At 36.2% G+C, this 24,412-nt stretch overlaps 1 protein-coding gene and 1 non-coding gene across 3 annotated transcripts in view; both read right to left on the reverse strand.

Moving 5' to 3' along the window:
• Positions 1–1,424: 1,424 nt before the first annotated feature.
• The window catches only part of LOC136035676 (UDP-N-acetylglucosamine transferase subunit ALG13-like), a 32,802-nt gene continuing 9,814 nt past the window's right edge, over positions 1,425–24,412 (reverse strand). For both annotated transcript variants that reach the window (XM_065717598.1, XM_065717597.1), the window contains 2 exons: positions 12,042–12,162; positions 1,425–1,870 (listed from right to left, as the gene is read on the reverse strand). In XM_065717598.1, the coding sequence (XP_065573670.1) occupies positions 1,469–1,870; positions 12,042–12,131 (492 nt within the window). In that variant the 5' untranslated portion in view covers positions 12,132–12,162 and the 3' untranslated portion in view covers positions 1,425–1,468. The remainder of the gene's footprint in view (positions 1,871–12,041; positions 12,163–24,412) is intronic.
• Trnaq-cug (transfer RNA glutamine (anticodon CUG)) lies at positions 15,705–15,776 on the reverse strand. The gene has a single exon. It is a non-coding gene; the product is annotated as a tRNA-Gln (tRNA).

Consider the following 24,412-nt stretch of genomic DNA (forward strand, 5'->3'; position numbering starts at 1 on the left):
CAACACAGCTACGTGCACTCCTCCTCCATCCCAGTCTATTCAAAGCCTCCCTCTTTACACCCTCCCAGGAAGTTACCGTTTCCCTTAAACCTTTTCTTAAGATATCCTCCCACCTCACTCGGGACGACCTACTTTTCGTTAGCCCTAGACGGTTGGCCGACAAGATCCTTCATCCACAGAACATTCCCTAGCCATCTCAACCTTTCTCTCGTTACAGCCCTAGAAACCGGGTTTGATCCGTATTTTCCGTACACCTTACTGGTTTCAGATACGGGCGGTCAGTTGGGTACCCAAAAAAACTTATGCAGTTTCTGAGGAAAATATTTAACAAACCCTCCTCCGTTTTTCGGAGCGCCCACACTTCAGATCTATACTTAACCAATGTAGCTTCCAATATTCTAATCTTTAGTCGCAGACTTATCCTACAGCACAACAAAAAATAAAAAAAGATACATATACAAAATATCAGAATAAAAATAGATAGAATAGAAAAAAAGACCGAATACATTTATATCAAGGTATATTAGCAGTTCTTAGGCTTGTAACTACACACCTATCTTCAATATATAAGTAAAAATTTACGGGTATAATCATTCAAAAAGAAGAAAACCCATAATAATCTATTAAGTTTTGTATATCGAGCTTTACATGAAAAAAAGCACTTTTCAACGAAAAATGTTTTCAAAATATTTACTCTAATTCAGTATCCAAATCAAATCCAAAAAACCAAAACCAGGGACACAAAAAAACACGTTGGTTTAATGTAGAAGAGATTTGTTACATCATATCATATAGAGATTTGTTACATAATACATCATAGAATATACAGATATATTCTATTCGCATGCCTATCTGAACGTTCAGTAAATCTAGTGGCATAATTTTCCCAATAATTTAGATTTGAAAAAAAAAAAATGAATTAAATATGTATTATAATTTATTATTATCATAAATTAATTTATTATTTAAAATTTTGAAAAAGCCATTTAGCTCAAAAAAGTAAAATTAATATGCAAATTTCGTTTTAATTATTCATGTACGGTGAGCCAAAACCAAAACCTACATTATTTCAAAAACGTTCAGAAATGAAATGAAAAAACAATTTTATTTTTACTGAAAGTAAGCAGCGACATTAAAACTTAAAACGAAAAGAAATCATTCCGTGAATGAAAGGGGTTGTCCCCTCCTCAACGCCCCGCTCTTTACGCTAAAGTTTGACTCTTTCTCACAACTCTACTTTTTAAAACAATAAAAAACTTTAGCGTAAAGAGCGGGCGTTGAGGAGGGGACAGGTCCTTTCATACACGGAATAATTTCTGATCGTTTTAAGTTTTAATGTCGCTGCTTACTTTCTACAAAAGCTGCAGCTGCAGCTGTAGCTGCTTACAAGCTACAAAAACTTGTTTTTTTTATTTATTTAAAAAAAAAAAAAAAAAACGAATCCAGTTGACACAGCAGTCTACAACTTTTATACAACCGAGTCAAGAAATTTCACAAAATTCGATGTCTGTGGGGAGTCTAACACTCTGAATTTAAAGGAAGAGGCACTTTTTAAGGCCTCTGTAAGAGTATTCGGGGTGCAGCAAAGAGCATTATGGTTTGCTTGCAACTTTTTAGCTAGTTCCATTTGGTGGTTGCCCATAAGTTGGTTATTTACAACTATAATTAATCTTTTCTTCCACTCAAGGGCTTCCAGACATGAGCCAGCACCGGCATGACTAATGACTAAATCTGAGCAGCGAAAATCGTCCGTGATGTCCTCTTTTAACGAGTATGTTTCCACTTCTAATTCTGAACTATTCGCCAAATTCGGTTTTTTGCCTCTTCCATACTGGATAATAATTTTGGAAATTTTTTCTTCTTTCAACACCTAAATAAATCAAAATTTACATAAAGTTTGAAATTCATCAAATAAAGGGCAGTTCTAATATCCAAGAAAGAGCGGCGAGAAAATCGTAAATTTTATTAGCAAGAAAAAGGGTAGTCGAGAAAAACTACGAATCGCATTTACTAACCATGCATTTAATTCACCGCAATAATTTCCCAAAGGTTCCTAAGCATTCAAAGGAGAGGAAAAACATACAATTAAATTAAGCACTAAATCAAAACAAAAAATTCATCAGAATTAAAACGTCACTCACAAAGAAAAAATTATGGTTGAAAAAAGGTTATATACATTAAGTAAACTACATAAATAAATTAAATAGACCTGATCAAACATACACAAAAACAAGCAAGAGCCAAGAGCTCATATGACACTTGTGACAAGAGAACGGATCCGGCCCGATTATGTCAATCACGTCATTCTCGAGCTCATCAACGCACTAGAAATTCCCCCAACTCCCCCAAAGAGACCGCAACCGGTCTGGTTACGTCAATCACGTATCTAGAAATTGTGTTTATTCTTCCCATCAAGTTTCATCCCGATCTCTCTACTCTAAGCGTCTTCAACGATTTCCGGTTTCAAGGATTTCCGTTTCCCCCTCCAACCCTCAATGTCCCCGGATCGATCCAAAATGAAAATGAAGCATCTGAGACATGAGATCTTTCTATATATCAAGTTTCATTAAGATCCGATCACCCATTCGTACGATAAACATACCTCAATTTTCACGATTTCCCCTCCCTCCAACCCCCCCCTAGGTGGTCGAATCGATGAAACGACTTTTATCAAGTCAATTTGTGCAGGTCCCTGACATTCCTACCAATTTTCATCGTCTAGCACGTCCAGAAGCGCCGAAATCGCCAAAGCACTGGAAATCCCATCCCCTTAACTCCTCCAAAGAGACCGGATCCGGTCTGGGTATTTCAATTACGTATCTAGGACTTGTGCTTATTCTTCCCACCAAGTGTCATTGATCTTTCTCCATTCTAAGCGCTTTCTAAGATTTCCGGTTTCCCCTCCACCCCCCCCAAAGTCACAAGATCCAGCCCGGATTCAATAAGAGCTCTGAGACACGATGTCCTTCTAAATATCAAATTTTGTTAAGATCCGATCACCCATTCGTAAGTTAAAAATACCTCACTTTTTCTAATTTTTCCGAATTAACCGTCCATCTACTCCTCCTCCCCCCTGATGATCGAATCGAGGAAATGACTATTTCTAATTCAATCTGGCCCAGTCCTTGATACGCCTGCCAACTTTCGTCGATCTAGCTTATCTGGAAGTGCCCAAACTAGCAAAACCGGGACCGATAGACCGAGGGAGGGACAGAAATTGCGATAGCTACATGGCACTTGGCCAACGGATAAGTGCTATAAAAATAGAAAAGCAAAGAGAAGAAGAAAAACATTTAAGAAGACACAAAGTTGTCTAATGTTTTTACGAATCAGTTAATCGGATGCCATCGAGTGTGATGAATCGAGCTGATTCAGGCTTTATATTTGACAAAATATGACTCGCCGTAGCAGGAATGAAAAGTGAACTTACAGAAGCAGTCTAGGAAAACTGTGAAAAAAAGGGGTCAACCTTAAACAAATTGCTATACAAATGATTCGTTCACTACCCGACCAAAAATATGTGCTGATTCCGAATCCAAAAAGTTTACCGCTATTTCACAAATTTGAGTTTTTGGTGGTTGAATTTGAGGTTGAGGCAAAAAATGTTGATTGAGTAAATACCAGCGAATGTGATTAGATATGTCATTTCTACGCTCGTTTTTCGCTGATCAACATAAAACTAAATGTTTAAAGTGAAAAGAATTGTTTGTGGCTTGAGCCTTGAGAGAGAGTAAGGTTGGGGCAGAGGTTCTAAGAAAATTGCAAAGAAGGGGTCAACCTCAACAAAATTGCTATACAAATGGTTCTTTCACTACCCGACCAAAAATAGGTGCTGATTCCGGATCCGGAAAGTTTGCCGCACTATCTTTTTCACAAATTTGAGTGTTTTGAATTTGAGGCAAATATTTTGATAAAATAAATACCAGCAAATGTGATTAGATATGTCATTTTTATGCTCTTTTTTGCTGATGAACATGAAACTAAATATTTAAAGTCAAAAGAGTTGTTTGGGGCTTAAAGCTTTGAGAGAGAGTGAGGTGGAGGGAGAGGTTCAGTCTGCAGGTGTGTATTAAACTTGGCCTATGGCAAAACATTTGCAGCCTCGCGCCTTGGTAACAACCAAGACTGGGTCCATGTTTTGTGAAAGTGAGTAAGAGTGAGGAGAAGGAGAGGAAGTTGAAACGCATATTTGGCAACAACAAAAAACATTCTGTCAAAGAGCTTCTCGAGACAAAACACTATTTCCGAAAAAGGGATCAATATACTCAGATATAGTGCAACACATAAATCAATTATAGAAGGCAGATAAAAATCCCAGTAACACAGAGATTCATTGGATAGTGGCAAAGCTATTCAAAAACTTGGTCTTCTTCTTCGCTACCATCGTCTTTAAGGTTTCTTGCATCAACGGTTTCGCAGTTAGTTCCTTTACGATTGCCACAAGCCCAGGTACATTTTAAGCCATGCTTTTTATAAGAACATCGCAGCGTCGAACACTCACTCTTGCAATTACAGTTATACACTGAGAGAAGGGAAGGCGGTGCCTCCCTGGCGAAGCTCATATTTCGCTAAAATAAACTGGTCTCGTAGTAAGATGAACGGAATTCCATAGCGCTGAGACTATCAACTAGACTGCGGCTTCCTTGCTGATGATGAACCTTTACTGCGAGTCCTACTGGAAGAGGAGATTTAATAGCCCTGGGTCGAGTGGCTTACATGATGCTTTGGCCAATGACAGCTATTTTCAGTTTAGTATTTTTGCCCACGAACAAGTTCTCCGGGAAGAACTTCAGAATCTGTGGCAGGTAGTTCAAATTTTCTTCAAGATTTTTGCAACCACTACTCCATAACCAAACCTCTCTTCGACGAGCTTCTTCATGTAACATTGGCTATACACAGGCTCTTCCGAATCACTGAGAAACTCACTCATCATGTTGAACAAATCACGAACTGTGAACTGTTCGTCATCATTCGCTTCAAAGAACCGCATCACCTCTTCAAATGCTTGCTTTTGATCCATGTTTACTTTCCTAGCCCCCTTTTTTCGAGTGTGTCAGTCGAATTTCCTGAATGTTTCAAAGGGAGGTTCTTGCCAGATACAAAATTGCAGTAACATGTATTGTGATATACAACATCTGCTGCATGCAGATCCAAATTCGCTGCAAGAATTTGGCCGTAAACTTTCTCAGACCAGCGATCATTTCGCTTTTGACAAAGTCAAACTAGTGTCTCACTGAACTCTGTTGTGCGCACAGGAAAGCTATTGTCCTTCTTGTGAGTCTTCTCAAAAACCACTCAGCGCGAAGAAAGTAAACGATCGAATTGTTCGGTAAACGGATCGAATTTTGACATCGAATCGAAGTAAACGAATCGAATTTTGACCTCGAATTGTTCAATCAGGCGATTTGAACTCCTCCTCTGGGACTCGTTTTGCTTGAGTAAGAATCGCAAGTGCGGTCAATGGCCCTTGCATTTGTGTAAGAACATCGGCATGACTGGTGAAAACAATCCAACACAACAGCCGTCACATCAGTTCGTTTTCACTTTTTACTTGATTCGTTTATGGTTCTTGCTCCTACTTTAGTCACAGCAACTTTCTCGTCCGCTTCGAGTATTTCTTTCCTATAGATTAAACTAATCATCATTCTAGACTAGAATTCCAGCACATGAAATGACGTAACGATTCACTTTAAGTGAAAGGAAAACCAAACAAATTTTAAATTTTCAGGTATTTTTCTAGTTCCAATTACTAACTACTACTAGTACTACTAATAATAATAATAATAACTCACTGCAGCACCAAGCCGCCTGAGGCCAACACAGGTACACACGCTCCTCCTCCAACCTAATCTATTCAAGGCCTCCCTCTTTACACCCTCCCAGGAAGTTCCCATTTCCTTTAGATCTTTATTTATGACATTTTTCGTACTACCTACTGTTTGAAATACAGTCAATCAGCCGGATACCCAGAACAATCCTTAGGCAATTTCTCTGGAAAACATCTAGTAAATTTTCGTCCGCTTTTCGGAGCGCCCATGCTTCAGAGCCATATTTCACTGTCATCACTGTAGCTTCTGATATTCTAATCTTGCTTTGCAGACTTATCTTCCTATTCTTCCAAACTTCTTTTTAACTGTGAAAAAAAAACGAAAAACACCCTGAGCCTTAGCTATTCTACTTTTAAAACTCCTTCACTGCTCCCACCGTCTTTACTAATAATACTACCAAGGTAAGTGAAGGTACCCACCTGATCAATCTTTTCGATACTCAGCGTCACCTTTTCATCTTCACTTATTCCTAGCCTTAGTGACTTAGTCTTCCTAACATTAATTTTTAAACCTATTTTAGCACCCTGAACTCGCAAAACCTTTAAAATTTCATTCATTTTGCTCACACTTTCATCTAATATGCTTAGATTATCAGCATAATCTAAGTCAAGGAGAGTTTTTGCTCCCCAATTTATTCCGTGGTCTCCAATTGCCTTTCCTGCGCTCTTTAAGACAAAGTCCATCAAAATGATCCATATGAAGGGGGATAGAACACAATCCTCATTAACTCCTGATTTAATACAAAACCGGTTGCTAATCTCATTTCCTACTTTAACCGCAGCAGTATTATTCTCGTACATAGCACAAATCACTTTAATGAATTTACCACTAAGATTATCACTTAGACAACATAAAATTATCAATCAGACACCATAAATATTTTTGCAGTTTACATAATAACTAAATTTTCTTTTAAATTTATCTTTTTATTAAATTAATCTTTTTAATCTTTTTGATTTTCTTTTTATTAAATTAATTTTCTTCTAAATTTAATAACATAATAGCTAAACTTAAAATTTTCAGGAATTATTCTAGTTTCAATTGACAAATCAGATATTTTGTTAATTCGTGTAACTCAAATTTACCTCTATTTCTGCCGCAAACCTTTACCAGCATCAGCATCAAACCTTTGCCAGTTAACTAATTTTAAAATGTTGGTATTTTTCTAGTTTGAATTAAAAAATTAAATATATGACTCATAAATATTTTTTATACTTTACATAATAACTTTAGCGATTCTGTTAAAATTCTCAGACATTATTCTAGTTTTAATCGGCAAATTTCTTGTTAATTCTTGTACCCCAAATTTACCTCTGTATCTACCGCAAATCTTTCCCAGCATCAGCTAGTCTTTTTGGTCAACCGTCTAGGGCTAAATAGAAAACAGGTCGTCCGCGGTCGGGGTGGGAGGATGTAAAGAGTGAGGCTTTGAATACATTGGGATTGAGGAGGAGCGTGCGTAACTGTGTTGGACTCAGGCGGCCTGGTACTGCGGTGAGTTGACAGTAGTAGTAGTAGTATCATCAAAATAGCGTGAGCTGCAGCAATACTCAGTTTTAATTTCGGAAAGCTTACTGATGTTACTCAAAAAGGGGTATAGCTTTTCTCACTTGTAAAGAAGTGAATGTTTAGGTGCTTTTTGTACCTTGTCCTCTTGAAGACGAAATTCTTTTTTGGACAGCGGGGGTAGGAAAAAACATCCTACCCCCGCTGTCCAATTGTACCCCCGCAATGATTTTACATTGCTCTGCAATTTCCCTTTGAGGGCCATGCCGTCGTCAGTTGTTTGGTCATTATTAGAATGACCTAGTAATGGTTGTCGTTATTAGGCTATGCCGTCGCCAGTTGTTTGGTCATTATTAGGATGACCTAGTAATGGTTGTCATTATTATGCTATGCCATCGTCAGTTGTTTGGACATTATTAGGATGACTTAGCAATGGTTGTCATTATTAGGCTATGCCGTCGTCAGTTGTTTGGTCATTATTAGAATGACCTAGTAATGGTTGTCGTTATTAGGCTATGCCGTCGTCAGTTGTTTGGTCATTATTGGGATGACCTAGTAATGGTTTTCATTATTAGGCAATTACCATAATAGATTGGAATCATATTGTCACAATAGATTGGGATGGGGGAAAGCGTGCGTAGATGTGTTGGCCTCAGGCATCTTGGTGCTGCGGTGAGTTAGTAGTAGTAGTAATCTAGGTCCCACTCCTATCTTTAATACAAGCCCAGGCTGCCAGGTTGAGCACTTTCTTTCAAAATCTTAACATGCCAGCATTTGGCTGCCAGGTTGAGCACTTTCTTTCAAAATCTTAACATGCCAGCATTTGGCTGCCAGGTTGAGCACTTTCTTTCAAAATCTTAACATGCCAGCATTTGGCTGCCAGGTTGAGCACTTTCTTTCAAAATCTTAACATGCCAGCATTTGGCTGCCAGGTTGAGCACTTTCTTTCAAAATCTTAACATGCCAGCATTTGGCTGCCAGGTTGAGCACTTTCTTTCAAAATCTTAACATGCCAGCATTTGGCTGCCAGGTTGAGCACTTTCTTTCAAAATCTTAACATGCCAGCATTTGGCTGCCAGGTTGAGCACTTTCTTTCAAAATCTTAACATGCCAGCATTTGGCTGCCAGGTTGAGCATTTTCTTTCAAAATCTTAACATGCCAGCATTTTGCTCTTAGGATAGCTGAATCTTCCAAATCCTTTGCAAATTTATTACAGTGATATCCCTTTCACATCTCCTTAATTTGGGAGCCAGCATCCCCCCCCCCAGAAAATTCCCCCACGTTCAAATTCAAAATAGGTAACAAAGGACTTATAAAGAAGGACTAACCTCTCAGTTTCCCATCGAATGAGAATCCTTGAAGTTTCTAGGACCACAAAGGAGAGGTGATGGATGATTAAGGAGTAAATAGCGACGAATAGCGACGAAAAACACACTGCCTTTCCATCACAAACACAAAAATCAAGAAGAAAAATAGGAAATTTCTCAAGACAGTGGGAAACATATTCACTAAATGCTCTATACACAAATTTAATTACAAATGACCTTACGAAATATTATAAAAAGCCGATGAATATTAACACAGAACCAGTCACAAATAGACCTATGAGATCCGCAGCCAAAAAAGCAAGGCTGGCATTAAAAACGTGTTTTCAAATCATTCCCTTTCATTTCAATGAATTGCCTCGTTTCGTCACAATTTATTTATCAGTCCTGGTTGAACTTTGCTGAGGTAAGGATACTGGGATTGTTTTGAAAAATTTTTCATTTTAGTTTTACTGATTTTATCCTGTTATAAGTTGTTTCTTCTTATATATTTTTGTATTGCTGAGGACGGCCCTTGGACATAGGGCCGAAATCTTCATTCTAATTTGTTTTCCACTGTCTTGAGAAATTCCCTATTGTTCTTCTTGTTTTTGGTGTTTATGATTAAGGGGCAGTCCCCTCCTATATGGATTTTTCAATTTTCCATGATAATTCTGCTAATTTTGGGATTGATTGTTGCTCTTTACTTTCATAATAAATGGACCAAAAATATTCCCGGAAATAAGAAGAGATTAAATAAAATTTTCACCACCGATCCCCCTACCACTTCCTTAGAGCTAATTATGTATTTACCTGAAGTCTAAATGAGAGTTAGGATATTTCACCATTAAAATGTACCCTGTTAGGCATCAGTTCCCCTCCCTAACAACGAAACAATCAGAGAACCATATTGTAGAGGTTTAAAGCTCACGTCAATAAATGTTTGTCATAATTTTTACCAAAGAAAGATCTTAGAATGCATTTGGGTGAAAAAGAATGTGAGAGGGGGTTGGTTACCCTCTGGTCAATTTTAGTCTTAAAAAAGACACTAGAACTTTCGACTTCCAATTGAATTGCCCCCTTCCAAAGTTTATACGACCAACTTGTATTGCAGTGTTGTTTGTAATATAATCTTTGTATAGGCCTATTTTTTCTAGCTCCTCTCCCCATGGGCCTGTTCAAATATATACAAGTATTTGTGAGTCATAAATTGATTGCTTGATTTTATTGAAGCTTTCCCATAAAAAACTTAAATCTTAACAATGGGCAACTTGCAGAGCTTAGTCCCTGCCCAAGGGGCTAGAAGGGGGGTGGTCAGACCCAGACACAGGGTTGTTTGATCTTTGTACTATTTTGAACAAAATGATTATCCCAAAATTTTTATCGGATGCGTTTGGGGAATTTGCCCGACTCGCAAAAAATCTAACTGTGTATAGGCGAATTTTGACGCGTTTAGTAAAAAAAAATTTCGACTAATGGTCTCTTACCAAGCAAAATCATAGTGCCAAGTAGGGCCTATAGTCTACAGACCTAAACATAGACATTGCCTTCATATTTTTTTTGAATATACCATAATTTTCATTATTTTTTTTTTAAATTTGTATTCAAGAAATTAAGGGAAACCTTTCTTTGCGACACTGAGGATCGAACCGTGGTTCCAGAAGTTTCAGGGCTTGGCTCTATCCACTAAGCTGTCACAAAGTGAGAAGATGGAATATTTAGATAGAACACGAAATAGACACGAAAGAAGAGCAGATCATCTCAAAAAAAAATGAACAAAGAAAACAATTGTTCAGGGTGGTGGACATTCCCCTAAAGCCGTCCCTCATATGGGATCGATGCTAATTCAGCAACTCCCACCCAGAGAAGATTACCCCACAGAGAATCCCCTCGCACAACACATTGTGGGGACAATTTTTAGATTCTAACGGCAGTAGCACAATTACTAACAATATGTTGAAAACTTCTAATTTTCCAGGGTGATAGATTTACCTTGATTGGGATGCTGATGGCTAATCTGGAGACCGTAACATGAGTTCAAGGCTAATAACCCCCCTCTGAAAAAGACAATTTCCACCCAGAAACAATTATCCCCCTCCCCAGAGAATCCCCCTCGCATTTAAAATTGCGGGGCAACTTTTAGACTCTAACGGCAGTAGCACAAATTCTAGTAATATGTATAAAACGTCTAATTTATTCTATTGTGACAGATTTAACTCGAGTGGGGATGGTGGTGGCAAACCTAGAGCCCCTAAAATGGTTCAAGGTTAAACCACTCCCCCCCCCAGAAAAAGATAATTCCCAACCAGAGACGATTACCCCCGAAGAATTCCTTCACATGTAAAGCTGCAGGGGCAATGTTTTAGATTCTAACAGAAATAGCACAAATTCTACAATATGTAAGAGAATCCTAATTTATTTTATGGTAATAGATTTACCTTGAGTGGGGAGGTAATGGCTACCCCAGCACCCCTCAGATTGGTTCTAGGCTAGTACTCCCGCTGAAAAAACAACAACTCTCACCTATAGACGATTACCCCCGGGTAATCCCCCTCACGTGTAAAATTGAGCAGCCAAAGGGAAAGTATGACAAATAAAAAGAGTGAAGCAAAAAAGAAATTTTGGAACAGTCAGCCTATTTTTTTTTAATCTACAAAGAGGACTTTTGATGAATATTAGTGAATTTATTGAGTGGCCTCTTGGATCCTCCAACATACCTCCTCTACAACCACCAAAATTTTAGGTAGACAGGTAGGACCTAAGAAGGAAATAGAATCACACAAAGATTTTCAATAAGTATTACCGAAGAACCGAATTGTCTCGGAGGTAGTTCATTTCATCCCCACAAGGCCGTATCCAGGATTTGTTTTCAGGGGAGGGGGCACAAAAAACTTCAAAAAACGCATCGTTTTTATTCATTTTGTTACGTTTTCACTAGTTGGACAAACATTTTAGGGGGGGGGGGTTCAAACCCCCTACCCGCCTGGATACAGCCTTGCGTGCTCACAACCAAATCATTTGCTAAAAGGCGGGTGCACTGCACCTTATTTAAAGCTGACAAGGGATTTTCAGTCTGTATTATTGGAAGCATAAAGGGGGTTCTAGGCCTAGTCCTTTTTAACATTGTCGATAGGGTCTATATGCCAACATATATGTAGGGTGTTGGTATAAAATATCCAATATTAATTACTTTTATTTTTATTATTATGAATTTTATTTATTAATTTTTATAATTTTGTCTTTTTTATTTTTTTCGTGTTTTTTTGGTGGAGGGACGAAATTGTCCGCGGCGAAAATACTCCGCGGTGGGGAGGGGGAATTACCCAGACCATTCTCACACGCTTGCTTACCTTATCAGTCTTATTATAAATGAAAACATATCTAAAACAAAATCAAATTCACCTTTTTGAATTCTTCGGACTCAACAACTTGGATAAGTTTGTCGAACTTGGTGGTACCAACCGTCACAAAAACAACTTGTTTCATTGCCATTGGAAAATCATTGAAGTCGTATCAGTGCTACCTAAAAAAAGCTTATATTTGAAAAACAAAGATAGTTTCCACATAAACTCTGCATAGAGAAAGTATATTCTGTCTGATTTTCAGAGGAGGGGTGGGTGGGGATCCTCCAGACAAAAATTGATCGGAGAGGAATGCTCCCTTATACCTTTAGAATACCCCCTTATACCTTTTTGTACACCTAAGTATTTGATAACACAGTTTGTGGCCACATTCTATTGAGACAATTAGTTGTAAGAATAAACATCAAATAAGTGCCTGATCTGAGTGTGCCCCTCACTCAGTGTGAGAAGTGCCCCTCATTAAATCTGTTCCCCTCTTTTGTTTATATTTACTGTCTTTTTAATAATGAGAGACTGCAAAGTTGGTAACGATTGCCCGTAATTTAGGTTCATCAAACTCCAAAATAATTTTTTTTGTTTAATATTTGTGTCATATTTCAGTCATGCTTGAAAATGCTTTGATTTTTGGAAAAATCAAAATTACAGACGATTACAAAGCGCTAATACTTTGATTTTTGAAAAATCAAAAAAATTTGAAAAAATCATGCTTTGATTTTTGGAAAAATCAAAATTACAGACGATTACAAAGCGCTAATACTGTGTCCCTTTCGTATTGTTTTTAGTTGAGCAATGCTCAACTTTCAAGCGTAAAGTTCAAACTGACCAAAAACAGTAAAGATTTAGGGGATAATTTTTTGAAATTAGAAAATTTAGAAGGTTGGACTAACATTTGACAAGTCGAAATACCATCCAGAGTTCACTAGCCAATATCTTGGAAGGTTACAAACGAAACCTTTAACGAATTATATTTCTAACTATAAGGAATAAGACGACATTAAGCAAACTTTGTAAGTTGTGCTACATGAAATTGGTATTTTGTATAATAAAAAAATGCTTTGTTTTCTCTGATACTAAACTGAAATAAAACAGGTTTTTAAACTGAAAGTAAGGAGCAACATTATAGCTTAAAACGAACAGAATTATTCCGTATCTGAGGAGGGACTGCCTCTTCCTCAACCGTCAGTCTTTACGCTACAGTCTTCAAGTTCTTAAAAAAAAATTCTCGTTCAAATTTATCAGTCCTTATGTTTCCGGAGCATCTCTTAAAGAGTTATGACAAGAAGTCAAACTTTAGCGTACAGAGTGAGAGTCGAGGAAAAGGCAGCTCCGTCATATACAGAACAACATGGGTCCATTTGAAGTTATAACGTTGCTTCATTATTTCACTTCAAAAACGTTGTTTTTTATTTAGTTTCTGACAGTTTCTCAGATACTACCGGGAAATTCTCTTCCCTCCCTCCAAGGTGTAAAATTCCCCCTAAAACCTTTTTTTCTGATGGGAACAAACCCTTGCAGAAAATTCCCTTCAAATTCTTTTCAAACATCTCCCAATAACAAATATTATATTTGAACAAAGGGCAAATTGCGTCACTTACAGCCCTTTTCCAATGGGCTATGTGGGATCTTGTCATCCTCATAAGGCACAGTTATTGAACATTTTAACTATGCTGAATCGTATGACTGTTTCAAAGAATTGATCTGATGTCTTTGAAGAAAAAACAGGCGTGGGAGAGGGACTTGTTACGCTCACATATTTTTGGTTACTTAAAAATGCACTAGAACTTTTGATTTCCGTTCGAATAAGCCCTCTTTCGGTCACCTAGGAATTAGACTTCTAACCAGAAAATTGTTTCAATGATAAGTTTCCTGATAAATAGTTCCCTGGGAGAGTTTGCTAATGGTTCCTTCGCCCTTCAAACAGTCAGCCGACGTTGAAGTTCACAAGATGCTGTTTGAAGTATCGAATCCTCATGAAAATTTAGAGATAGTCAAACTTTTTTATGCCAAAAGTTTCAATAAGCCATCATCGAAAGGGATTTTGATCAGGGAACTGATCAAAAGGCAAGATATGCATGCTACCACTGCTATTAATACTCCTGCTACTACTAATGCAGCACTAACACTGCAACTACTTCTCCTACTACCACCGCAACAGCTAATATATTAGTACTATTAAGGCTAAGACTATGAAGGTAAAATTTGAGAGAATACTGATGGCAAATTCGAACTCACAAAAGACATTATGTGCATTAAGACGGTCAAAAGAGCGTATCTTAAGAATTTATTTGTGTATTAAGTAGGAACATCGCGAGTTGAAGGGGATGTTGAAAAAAAAGGAAAAATGATGTGTGCATACTACCACTAATGCTTCTACTGCTACTACAACTATTGCTACTACAAAGCCAAGGGTATTAAAGTGAAACTGTCAAGGAATATTTAGGCAGATGTTGAACTGAACCGAAACAAATTATGATCACGTCAAAAAGGGTGATTGTCAAAAGGGTGACAAAGAAACATCACAATAATGGCTTACATTATTAAGGTTAATTATTAATAATTATTAAGTTAATTATTAACATAATTAAGGTTAAGTCGCGGCAGATTTCAAACTACCCAGAAAACACTACGTATACTTTTGATACTACTTCTGCGGAATATTCAGGGGGAGTTTCAATTAAACAAAATATCTATAATACATGTCGGTATCAAAAGGGCATATAGACAATATCATATGGACCACTGCTCTACCATAACTAATAATATCATTAATATTTTAAAGGAGCTAATTTGATTGGAAATTAAAAGTTCCAGTGCCCTTTTTATGAGTAAAAAATGATTGAATCTTTCCAATCCTGTTTTCCTATGAAAAGACTGAAGACTGAAAAGACTAAAAACGATATAGACTATATCGTTTTTATTGTATAGTCTATATCAGGTATAGACTATACCTGAAAAGACTATGAATATAAAACGGACAGAAATTATTTAAAAAACTTTTTCCACGACATATGTTTTTCAAGGAAAAGAAAATAACTCTACTCAACCAAAATGAGCAAAAATAGAATCATATAATCTACCAAGCGTAAAACTAACACAAATCAGCACCAATAAATAAATGAAACAAAAAAAGAGCAGAAATTAACATGACAGGGGCTCACAACCACTATGTTTTCTTAAGGTCAAAACATAATTTGTACTTTACTGAAACAAATTCAAATAAATGTGCATTGTCAGTTTAATATACATATGGTGATACTTATTCTTTACAATGTTAATAATATTTTATTTATTAAAGTTATAAAGCTGAAAGTGTTTGGAATTTTTTTTTTAGTAAAATGTAAATTATGTTCTTGCCTCGAGAAGACATAGTTGTGTGCCTTGATAGTGTTAATTTCTACTCGTTTCGAGTTTGACTCGATTATTTATTGTAATTTCTCTTCGTTTTGGGTTTCATTTATTTATTGATGCAGATTTTTGGTAGTTTTACACTTGGTAGATTATATGATTCTATTTTTGCTCATTTTAGACTTATTAAAACTCTTTACTTTTCCTAAGAAAACTTGTTTGGTATCCTTTCCGTTAATGTGGGAGTTTTTTTTTAAGCTGCTTTTCTAATGAACTTTAGTTTAAAGTTTCAAAGACCAAGAGCTACAATATTCTTCGCATCACAACATTTTCTTCACACAATTACTACTGTAAAAAAAGGTCCCACCGAGATTTGAACTCGGATCGCAGGATTCAGAGTCCTGAGTGCTAACCATTACACCATGGGACCTTGCAATATTAACATAAATAAAATTAACTTGAAGAAATTTCGAATAATATGAACGCAAGCAAGATATAATTTTTTTTTCATTTTAATTAGTTTTTAAGGTTCATTTTTCTCTTATTTCGGTTTCGGTTCTATTTCTGCTTTGCTCTTTGTTCTTTTGGTATAATTCTAGTTAATTGACTTCTTGCTATCTCGGAAAGGGTTTAGGTTAGGAAAATGAAACATTCAGGGATGGGTCTACAGGCTAAAGTATGTCCCGGGAAGGTATTTTGAATCAACTACCTCCACTCGTTCTCCCTCTAGAGGGCCCTGAAATTTGCCTACATGATAGGTTTGACAAAACAAAATTTTACCTTAATTTTCAGTTACTAGTTGCTTTTTCTCTGCCTTTAGTTCTGAAAATGCAATTCCTGTTATTTGAGTAGAATTTTTAGCCATATCAATGTTTTTTTTTTTTTTAATTTAGGAAATGTATTTGCATATCTTTAAAACCTTATAAAATGGAATTTAGCAAAGTTATGAAGCTGAAAACAATTTTGTTGTACTTCAATTAAGCAGAAGATCTATTTTGCAAGGTTTCACTTTTATAACACACATATTTTTAAAGGTCATCAAAGGCCAAGACCCTCTAGAGGGAGAAGGAGTGGAGGTGGGTACTTCAAAATACCTTCCCAGGACAAACATTAGTCTGTAGATTCATCCCTAAAAGTTTCATTTTCATAACCTAAACTCTTTCTGAGATAGCAAGAAGTCAATTAACTAGAATTTTACCGTTCTTTTTTCTTGACGTAAGTAACGAGTCGGTTTTGATTTTTGCAGAAAAAATGCATTGACCCTTCCCCTCCAATTTTCATGAACTAACAATACAGATTAGAGCTTGTGATAGATTTTTGGCAGCGGTCCCATTTCTCAAAAACGTTGGGGATGGGGCAGAATTTATGGTAAAACCTGAAGAAGTAAAACTATTCTAGGACAGCCGATTTTCCCAAATCAAGGGAAAATGAAGGTAAAAACTAAAAAATTAGCCATTTGGTACCATTAAGATTAGTCCTATAAAAGTACAACAAAGGTGCCTTATAGTACTATAAAGGTAAATATGTACTAAAAAACTGATCTGCTTCTATTCATGATTAAATTATGCAGATTTATTTCAGCTGGGGAGGGGCAAACTGTGGTCAGAGGAGGCAAACCGATTTCTGGGAGGGGCAGTTGCCCCCTACCCCATAGCAAATTACGTCCCTGTTCTAGGATAAAGGAAAGATAATATCTTTTTTTTTCAAAAGACCGTCATAAAATCGAATGCAGGCAAATTTGCTCCTGAAGTCACATGGGCGGATCTAGTATAAAATCTTGGGAGGGGGAGATATGACAAGGGCAGCAATAAGCAAATCTTTGGGGGCCAATGTGACAAGGGCATCAAAATTTGACAAAATTTTCGAATTTATTTTTAAAAAAGAGTGAAAAACAGAGGAAAATATAGGGGGCAGGGCAGAGTCCCTCTTGCCGCCCCCAGGATCCGTCAGTGTGTTGTCAAGTAAAGGAGAACCAGAAAAAAACATTAAAAACCACCAGAGCAGTACTATAATATTGAAAACTAATTAAAAGAACTTAGTACATCAAATAGCGGTGAAAAATCAATTAGTAAAACAAAACGTAGAAAAATGTTGTCTCAAAAAACTAACAAATTAAATATTTCGTAAAACAATTTCAAATTTCAAGTCAAAAAGCATCAAAACCAGAAAAGAACCACAATCATACTGCAGGTCAAAAATCTAATAACAAGAGAAACAATCAGAAACAATTGTTAACTGGAAAACAAGACTTTAGTCAAAAATAAAAATAAAAATACAACTGAAAACTTGAAAACAAAATAAAGCTAGGGTTAAAAATGCATCACAAAAGCAGCAAAAAAGGAAAGAAAATGCCGACACAAAAAGCGGCAATACTTATTGCTTTAATACACACACCAAAAGTCTAATTTAAAGTCCAAAAAGCCTAATTGGCTCAGGACGTATGTCAAGAATTATTAAGGTGTTTCATCAAGGCCATAGCCAAAAGTTTTCCGGGGGGAGGGCAAATGTAAGATTAAAACACAAAAATCAATTTTTATATGTAATTTTGTTATGTTTTCACGAGTCAGAAATTTTTTGGGGGGAGGTAAACTACTCACAACCCCCCCCCCAGTGGATACGGTTTTGTACTCCATGATAAAGGGGATGAAAATTTTTCGGGTCTCAATTAAAGGATAGATCGGTAAGTAAGTTTACAAGATAAGGGTGGATTTTGAGGGTGGTCTCCCTGCCGGGGATGTTGTGTGAATAGTTTTAAATATGTATAGTTAAAGAATAATAAAGAACTTGAACATCAAGCTATTGAACCTTTATATAAAATACTATTAGCGAGGCATGGCGTAAAATAAGCGTAAACAAGAAAAATATTTAAAGCATATTCTTTTGTGAGGATTGGACTAAAAGGATTAACACCCCCAAGAGAAAGTTCGAAGTCTCCTTTCCCCTTGAATGAATCGCTCAATTTCGGGTTTTCTCTTTTAACATCAAGCGAGGCCCATTTATTAAGTAATTAGATATCTGTTAATGAAAGTATCTTATCCCTTCCACTAATGTCCAGGATGTTTTGAAAAATATGGCCTTAAAATTGCACCTCCGAACCTCTGGCCCATACTCCTCTTCCATACTATGGAAGTACTTCCGTGCTAGCGTTACTAGGCAAACGCTTCTGGACCGAATCAATTTTGTTGCCAAGTTCACTAGAAAGCTGTGGGTTTCTAGAAAGCTGTGCAGCCCCTCATTTTGGACTCAAAATCACAATTCTTTCTCAATAGGTAGGGAAAGGAGAAGCTTGCCCTCACTGGATCGTTAGCTCACCCAAACCTTAGATTTCAAAATTTCCCCTTTTGGGGGGTATTTTTGTTGAAAACTACCGTTTTGGAATATTCTTGAAAAAATCGAAAATGAGCGCTATCGCCGCCTATATTTTGAAAAATACACTGTACCTCCTCTCCCCAAAACAAAAAATTTGAAAAGGAGCCACTAAAAAAAATTAGTGGCATAGCAAATATTTCATAGCAAAATATTTCAGATAAGGTGGATAAACGTATTATTTAAAAATGATTTGAAAATGTGGATAACGATTGAGAGAAAAATAATAATCTGATTAATAGAAATACTCTGAATATTATACAGTAAGAATTTTATTGTTGTATGTTTTATTTTAGCTTTGTACGAGGTTTTGTGGACAGTCCAGGATTATATCTGGACCATTCGGGGAGGGGGTAGGGGGCATTGTCAGAATCGGAGTGCAACTAGCCTCTCCCCATATCCTTTTTTCCTAAATGCATCCAATAGAAATTTTGAGGTAGCCATTTATTTAAAATAGTCCAAACATCATACAACAAGGCCTTCTGGGTTGAAACAAACACTGAGAGCCTGGGGGTAAGGGTTATAAGTTATGCCCTGGGACCTACATGGTTTTTATGGAAGGGATGATCGTATTAACTTTAGAGGCTCATTTGATTAGAAAAGGAAAGTTTCTAACTTCCATATAAAAGTCAAAAGTGAATGAGGGCAACTAACCCCCCCCCGAAGCCCTTTTTTCTGCAAACCCATCTGATCGAGATCGCGAGATAGCCATTGTCAAAAATAGTTCAACGAATATATAATAATACCTCTAGGGTTGGCACAACCCTCCAGAGCCAAAGGGCAAGAGTTGTAAGTTATGCCCTGGGGCATATAAGGTTTATATGGAATGGGTAGTTATATTAGCTTCAGATAGGGCATATTTGATAAAAAGCATCAAAAGCTCTAGTGCCCTTTTTAAGAGTCAAACATGATTGGAAGACAGCACACACCCCCCCCCCCACGCTCATCATTAAAAAACAAATTCAATCAAAATGCTGAGACAGCTTCTTTTTTTTAGCATTGCTGAAAGGTCCAATAATTAGATCCATGGGATTACATATGGCGTATATATTGATGAAAAAGGTGGGCGCGTTTGACCTTTACTTTCCAAAATGAAGAAGGGCATTCAGGTGCGCCTTTCAGAGAATGTTGAGGGGAGTATTAAACTAAATCAAAACCCATTATGTACGGCGGTAATTCAGGGATGAATGAGCACACCAATTTGGAACTTTCAGGAACTGATAAGGGAGATGATCAATTAACCAAAAAGATTATATTTATATGCTACTACTACATCTGCAACTAATACTACTGATACTACTACTAGCGCAAAAACTGCTGCTTCTCTAGCGAGTACTACCAAGACTGAGGACACTGAAATGATCATCCGAGGAGAGATTGAGGGGAAATTTGAACTAAATCAAAACATACTATGTGTATACAGATCGCTGATATAGGCGCATCAGCAATAAGCTGGAACAGCTTACCATATTAGGAGGAAAGTTCTGGGGCATCATGAATGGGATGTTCAACTCAGCAAAGGCAGCACGTACCTGCTACTATTGCTATTAATAGAGCTGCCACAACTGTTACTGCTACAACTAGTACAACATTGTTATTGCTACTACTGTCCCGACTACTACCGCTACTACTATTACACTAGTACAACTAAGACTACGTGCATGAAGGCGGAAATTTGAGGTAATTTTGAGGGGGAATTTGAACTAGATCGAAACACAGTTTGTGCACGCAGACTGTTAAAAGAGCGTACTTCAAGAATGGATTTGGGTATCAAGTTAGAGTTCCAAGGGAATGCTTAAAGGGAAGAACAATTGACAAAAAGGTAACATGTGCATGCTACTACCAACACTATTACCTCTGCTACATTTACCACTACTACTGCCACTACTACTACTACTCCAATTGCAACAGCTTGTAAAGCTTAGAGTTTTTAGACGAAAAAGACGTAAAAGGGGGTCGAAAAAGCACATCATCAATATTTTTGGAACGGCTTACCGCATCAAGGGGATACTTCCACGGCATACTGAGGGGTTGGTCAACTGACCAAAAAAGGCAACATGCACATACTACTGCTGTTATTAATACTGCTGCTATTGCTCCTACTACAACTACAAATACAACACCCGTACTGCTACTACTTCTCCTACTACCCCCACTATCACTGTGTACTATTAAGGCTAGCATATGAAGGTGAAACTTTGAGAGAATATTGAGGGCAAATTTCAAATAAATAAAAAGACATTATATGCATTCGCATTGTCAAAAGGGCGTATTTCAAGAACTGATCTGGGAATTAAGCTGGAACTTTCAGAGAATGCTTCAAGGGGAAGATCAATTGACCAAAAGGCAATATGTGCACACTACTACTAATACTACATTTACTGTTTGTACTACTACTAATGTTATTACCTTATTACTACTATTATATATATATATATATTATATATATACATATATATATATATATATATATATATATATATATATATATATATATATATATATATATATATATATATATATATATATATGTATATATATATATATATATACATATACATACATATATATATATATAATATATATATATATATATATATATATATATATATATATATATATTATTATTATTATTATTATTGTTATTATAGTAGTATTATTACTAGTATTATTAGTGTTACCAAGTACTACTTCTATTGAAACTACATGTAAAGCCAAGAACCTTACTTCAAAAAGCTTATGAATATACAGGTTATCAAAAGGACATATCAGCAATGTCATAGCAATGGCTAATTGTATTAAGTCGAAACTTCCAGGACTTGATGAGAGGCATGTTCAATTGACCAAAAAGAAATATTTTAATACTACTGCTGCTACTAGTACTTGCGTTATTACTATTAATACTTCAACTAGTACTAAAAAAATACTAATGCTACTCCTGTGACTGCTATTACACTTAGATCTAAGGGTATGAAGGTGAAATTTTCAGGGAGTTTGTAGGGAGAAAGGTGAACTGAATCACAATGCCATCTGTATGCACGGGTGTATCTAGACCTAAATCTTCGGGCAGGCCCAAGGTGACAAGGGCGCCTATGAACAAATCTTGGGGGGGGCAATGCGACAAAGGTACCAATAACTGATCAAATTGACAAATTTATTCTAAGAAAAAGAGTAAAAAAAAATAAAAGAAAAAAAAAGGATACGAGGGCGCCAGAAAAAAATCTTAAAGGGGGGGTCCATTTTCCAAATACTTCCAATCAAAATTTGAGACAGCCATTTTGTTCAGCATAGTTAAACAGTCCAGTAACTATGTCTCTAGGGTTATTGGGTATGCAAACCTCCACAGTTACGCAATTTGCCCATTATACTTTAAAACTAAATGTCGCTTTAAAGCTAAATCAAAAGGCACTGTATCTATGCAGATTGCCAATAAGTCATCTCAGCAATATCCCAAGAACAATGAGGGCATTAAGTTGAAACTCTCAAAGATACTACTAATACTACTTCTGCTCTTACTGTTTAACTAAATCAAAAGAGTGAGTGAATCCAGATGGCCAAAAAACATACATAGAATTTTTTGGGAATGGTATTAAGTTAATTTTTTAGATCATTTAGAGGAGGTGTAAAACAAAAGTAAACAACACTATTTGTGTTAAGATTTTCAAAAGGGCGCATATTATTGAAAATCGTTGAAGAAGTCTCTTCAGCATACAAATAGCAAGATAAATTATGGATTCTTACAGAAAAAATCGAAAAGATATAAAATATCATTTTGCTTTTCCGTAAAAAAGACTATTTTAATAAAAATGAACAAAAATTAGTTTAAAAACATTTTCTACACAATGAGTTTTTCGAAAAAAGTAAAGAACTCCATTAAACCTAAATGAGCAGAAATAAAATCAAATAATCTACCAGACGCAAAGCTACCATAAATCACCATCAATAAGTAACTGAGACCCAAAATGAACAGAAATTGCGATAACTGAGAGAATTCAAAACAAGCAAAGATTAACAAGAATAGGGTTGACAACCCCCATGCCTTCTCAAGGCCGAAAAATAACTTGCACTTTACTGAAAAAAAATACGATTTAAATTTTACATTTTTTTTAATTTAATAAAGAATAAATTATTAAGACTCTAAGGAATAAACACCAGTGTATGTATATTAAACTGACAATGTACATTCATTTGTATTTTTTTTTAGTAGATTACAAATATCATACTGCCCTTGAGGAGGCTTGGGGTTGTCTACTCATGTTAATTCTGCTTGTTTTAATTCTGACACGGTTATCTATTGTGATTTCTGCTCGTTTTGGTTTCATTTATTTACTGATAACGGTTTGTGGTAGTTTTACGCTTAGTAGATAATTGGATTTTAATTCTACTCATTGTTAGTTTAATTTTCTTTGAAAAACTTATTTTGTGGAATTATTTTTAAAATTAATTTCTAGATAGGAGGACGTTCTCAAATGTCAACCAGCAAATAGAATTATTTTTTGTTTTTCTGTTGTCCTGAAAAAGGTAAAAACGCTGGTTAGGCCCATCATATCTTCTGGGACCAGAAGAGCAATTGTGTATGCAAGACTCAGAAAAAGATGTAGGCCCATCAAACTTTTCCTAAGTTTTTTTTTCTTTTTAGAAATATTAATGAGTCAGGCAGCCTTATACTAAAGAAAGCCCTAGGCATATATAGAGATGTGAACACCGCCAAGACATTTCCAAAGAGGGGGGGGGGCTATCAGGAACTTTGTTGCTTATGAATGTTCCAAATAGCATAATTTCTCGATTTCTAACCGACCTGCAGGATGTGGCTATCTGTAATTTCTCAATGATAAATTCTGTATGCAAACAGTTAAAAAAAAAAAACATTATTTGCAAACCTTGTCATGGGAGTTCCCAGACAAGTTATTATCCCAGAGGAATAGTTATTTGACCTTTTTATTATTTTGAACAAAATAAATATTTCAAAATGTTCGTCATATAGACAAGAACTACTGGGTTGTTCTTAAAGACTGATAAAAAGAAAGGATCTGCAAAAAACTGGGGAGTTTTTTTCCTTGTGGGGGCCATGGCATCCCCAGAAGAACAGTTATTAGACCTCTTTTATTCAACATAATGATTATTAAACAAAAGTTATACAATAAAATGGCTTTTTTCAAAATTTCAATATGTAGGGAGGGAAAGGGCATCTAAACCGAGAAAGGAGGGAGGCGGATTAACCCCTGGTCAATCTTCAACATCTCCGTCAATATGCCCTGTAAGCTTCAATTTAATAGCATCTCCTGTTATTTATATATTACTGTTGTGACCATTTGACAGCCACCCTCAATGTAGTGTATGCATGTATAAATTACCATACCTAGCATACATATTCATACCAACACCTAGCATTTTACATTCCCCTATTTCTTAACGATAAATTATGTTGTGGTGATTTTTTTTAACATCCCTGTCAATTTCCTATAAAAGTTCCACCTTAATACCCTAAGCCATTTTAGGAACCTAAGATCAACATGCCCACTAGTACCAATTATAAAATTTATATGAGAACAGTATGCAACATGTATAATTTATAACCCTTGCCCCAGGGGCTGTGGAGGGTTATGTCATCTCCACAGACATAGTTATTTTGTCTTAAGACTATTTTTTTCTAAAAAACAGCAATCTCGAAATGTTGGTTTGATGTCTTTGGGGGGGGGG

The sequence above is a fragment of the Artemia franciscana genome, chromosome 14 (assembly GCF_032884065.1).
Source record: "Artemia franciscana chromosome 14, ASM3288406v1, whole genome shotgun sequence".
Lineage (NCBI taxonomy): Eukaryota > Metazoa > Arthropoda > Branchiopoda > Anostraca > Artemiidae > Artemia > Artemia franciscana.